The sequence below is a fragment of the Egretta garzetta genome, unplaced genomic scaffold (genome assembly GCF_000687185.1).
Source record: "Egretta garzetta isolate BGI_Z169 unplaced genomic scaffold, ASM68718v1 scaffold898, whole genome shotgun sequence".
Taxonomy (NCBI): domain Eukaryota; kingdom Metazoa; phylum Chordata; class Aves; order Pelecaniformes; family Ardeidae; genus Egretta; species Egretta garzetta.
The window spans coordinates 137,117-138,800 of record NW_009260629.1 but is presented as its reverse complement, the minus strand read 5'-3'; the positions used below and the strand labels follow the sequence as shown (position 1 = coordinate 138,800).

General features: G+C 68.2%; 1 protein-coding gene across 1 annotated transcript in view; it reads left to right on the top strand.

Annotated features, from left to right (window-relative positions):
• The window catches only part of SNX17 (sorting nexin 17), a gene marked incomplete at its 5' end in the record, with an annotated part of 4,324 nt that extends 2,646 nt beyond the window's left edge, over nt 1-1,678 (top strand). Inside the window, 5 exons of the mRNA XM_035900944.1 lie at nt 10-276; nt 397-474; nt 663-737; nt 1,062-1,103; nt 1,194-1,678. Coding sequence (XP_035756837.1) covers nt 10-276; nt 397-474; nt 663-737; nt 1,062-1,103; nt 1,194-1,313 — 582 coding nt within the window. The remainder of the gene's footprint in view (nt 1-9; nt 277-396; nt 475-662; nt 738-1,061; nt 1,104-1,193) is intronic.
• Nucleotides 1,679-1,684: the final 6 nt, after the last annotated feature.

Sequence of the window (1,684 nt, the reverse complement as noted above, 5' to 3'; positions counted from 1 at the left end):
TGGACTGCGAGGGGAGCTGGCGGTGGTGGAAGGCTGGTGGGAGCCAGGCAGAGGGCCAGCACCCGGCTGGGGCTGCCCTCCCTCGGCACGGGGGCCCGGGAAGCTGGCTGCCTTCCCTCCGGAGGCTCCCAGGCTCAGCGCGTGCCCTTGCAGGTGCCGATGAGCAATGGCCCCTCGGGGAGCAGCCCGGGCAAGTCTGAGGTGAAGCTGGAGTTGGCTTTCGAGTATCTAATGAGCAAGGACCGGCTGCAGTGGGTCACCATCACCAGCCCACAGGTAGGGCTGCCTGCGTGTCAGGGTGGCGGTGGAGAAGGACGGGAGTGAGGTTGGCGGTCTGGGCTCGGCGTCGCGTGTTGGGAAGGGCGCGTGGAGCCTCCTGACGCCTCTCCCTTGCAGGCCATCATGCTGAGCATCTGCCTGCAGTCCATGGTGGATGAGCTGATGGTGAAAAAGTCTGGAGGCAGCATCCGCAAGGTGAGGGCTGGGGCTGGATGTTGTCGCTGGGGCGGGATCCCTTCCTGCCCCTGCAGCTCCCCAGGGTCTAGGCTGGGCCCTGCTTGCTCTCCTCAGGACGGGGCCAGCTGAAGGATCCCCAGGGGCCATCTTAACCTCTGGAGCCGTCCGTGGGGACCCTGCCGCTGAGCTGAGCTCCTCCTCTGCAGATGTTTCGCCGGCGGCTGAACGGGGCCCTGCGGCGCTCAGACAGCCAGCAAGCTGTGAAATCGCCCCCGCTGCTGGTGAGTGGGACTCTGGCAGGGGAGGCGAGCACGACCCTGGGTTTCGCTGTGTGTTGGGTACCAGAGCCCACCACCCCCAGAGGTGCCACGGTCCCCTCGGCCGGGCTGGCAGCGGGGAGGGCTGGGGCAAGCCCTGAGGACAGCAGGGCTGTGGTGCCCCCCTCCCATAGCCCTGGGAAGAGAAAAGGGGACCTGGACCCACACCCGGGACGGGGTGGGGGCCCGGCCTGATGCTGGGAGGGCGAGTGGTGGCTGAGGGCAGGGAGACAGCGGGTGGCAGGAGGGGTGGGCACGTCCCGCTGCCTGATGGTGCTGTTCCTGCAGGACTCTCCCGACGCCTCCCGGGAGCCGATGGCCAAACTCTCGGTGAGTGGTGCGTGGGCACACCGGCGCCGTCACCCTCGGACTGAGCGGGGGGCAGCGCGGTCCTCCCTCACCTCTCCCCTCTCCCCACAGAGCAAGCTCACCTCTGTCAGCCTGCGAGGGATCAGCCACTCCAGCTCTGCTAACGATGTGGGCACTAACGACTTCCATGGCAATTATGCCTTTGAGGGCATTGGCGATGAAGATCTGTAGTGCCCCCTTTCCCAGGACGGCACTGGCCCGAGGGCCTTGGCTGAGGAATGTATGACCTGCAGACAGGTTGCAATCGACGTGCCTCTCACCCGCTACATCCACCTCCCCCTGCTCCCCCCAGGCTGGGGAGCTCGCCCCCAGCCCACCGTTGCCTTTGGGGTGGGGGCAGCTGAACTCCTCCTGCTGCTGGCTCCAGCTGGGAGAGGGCTTGTTCCCAGGGCGGCACCAGCCCAACCTGAGAAGCGTGCCCAGGCCGAGCCCTGGCGCAGCGCCGCAGAGCCTGGCCCAGCGCGGGGGGCAGAGCTGCCCCTTCCCCAGCCGGGAGGGCCTGGCCCGAGCGCCCAGCTGCCCTGGGGTGGCTGGGGCAGCGG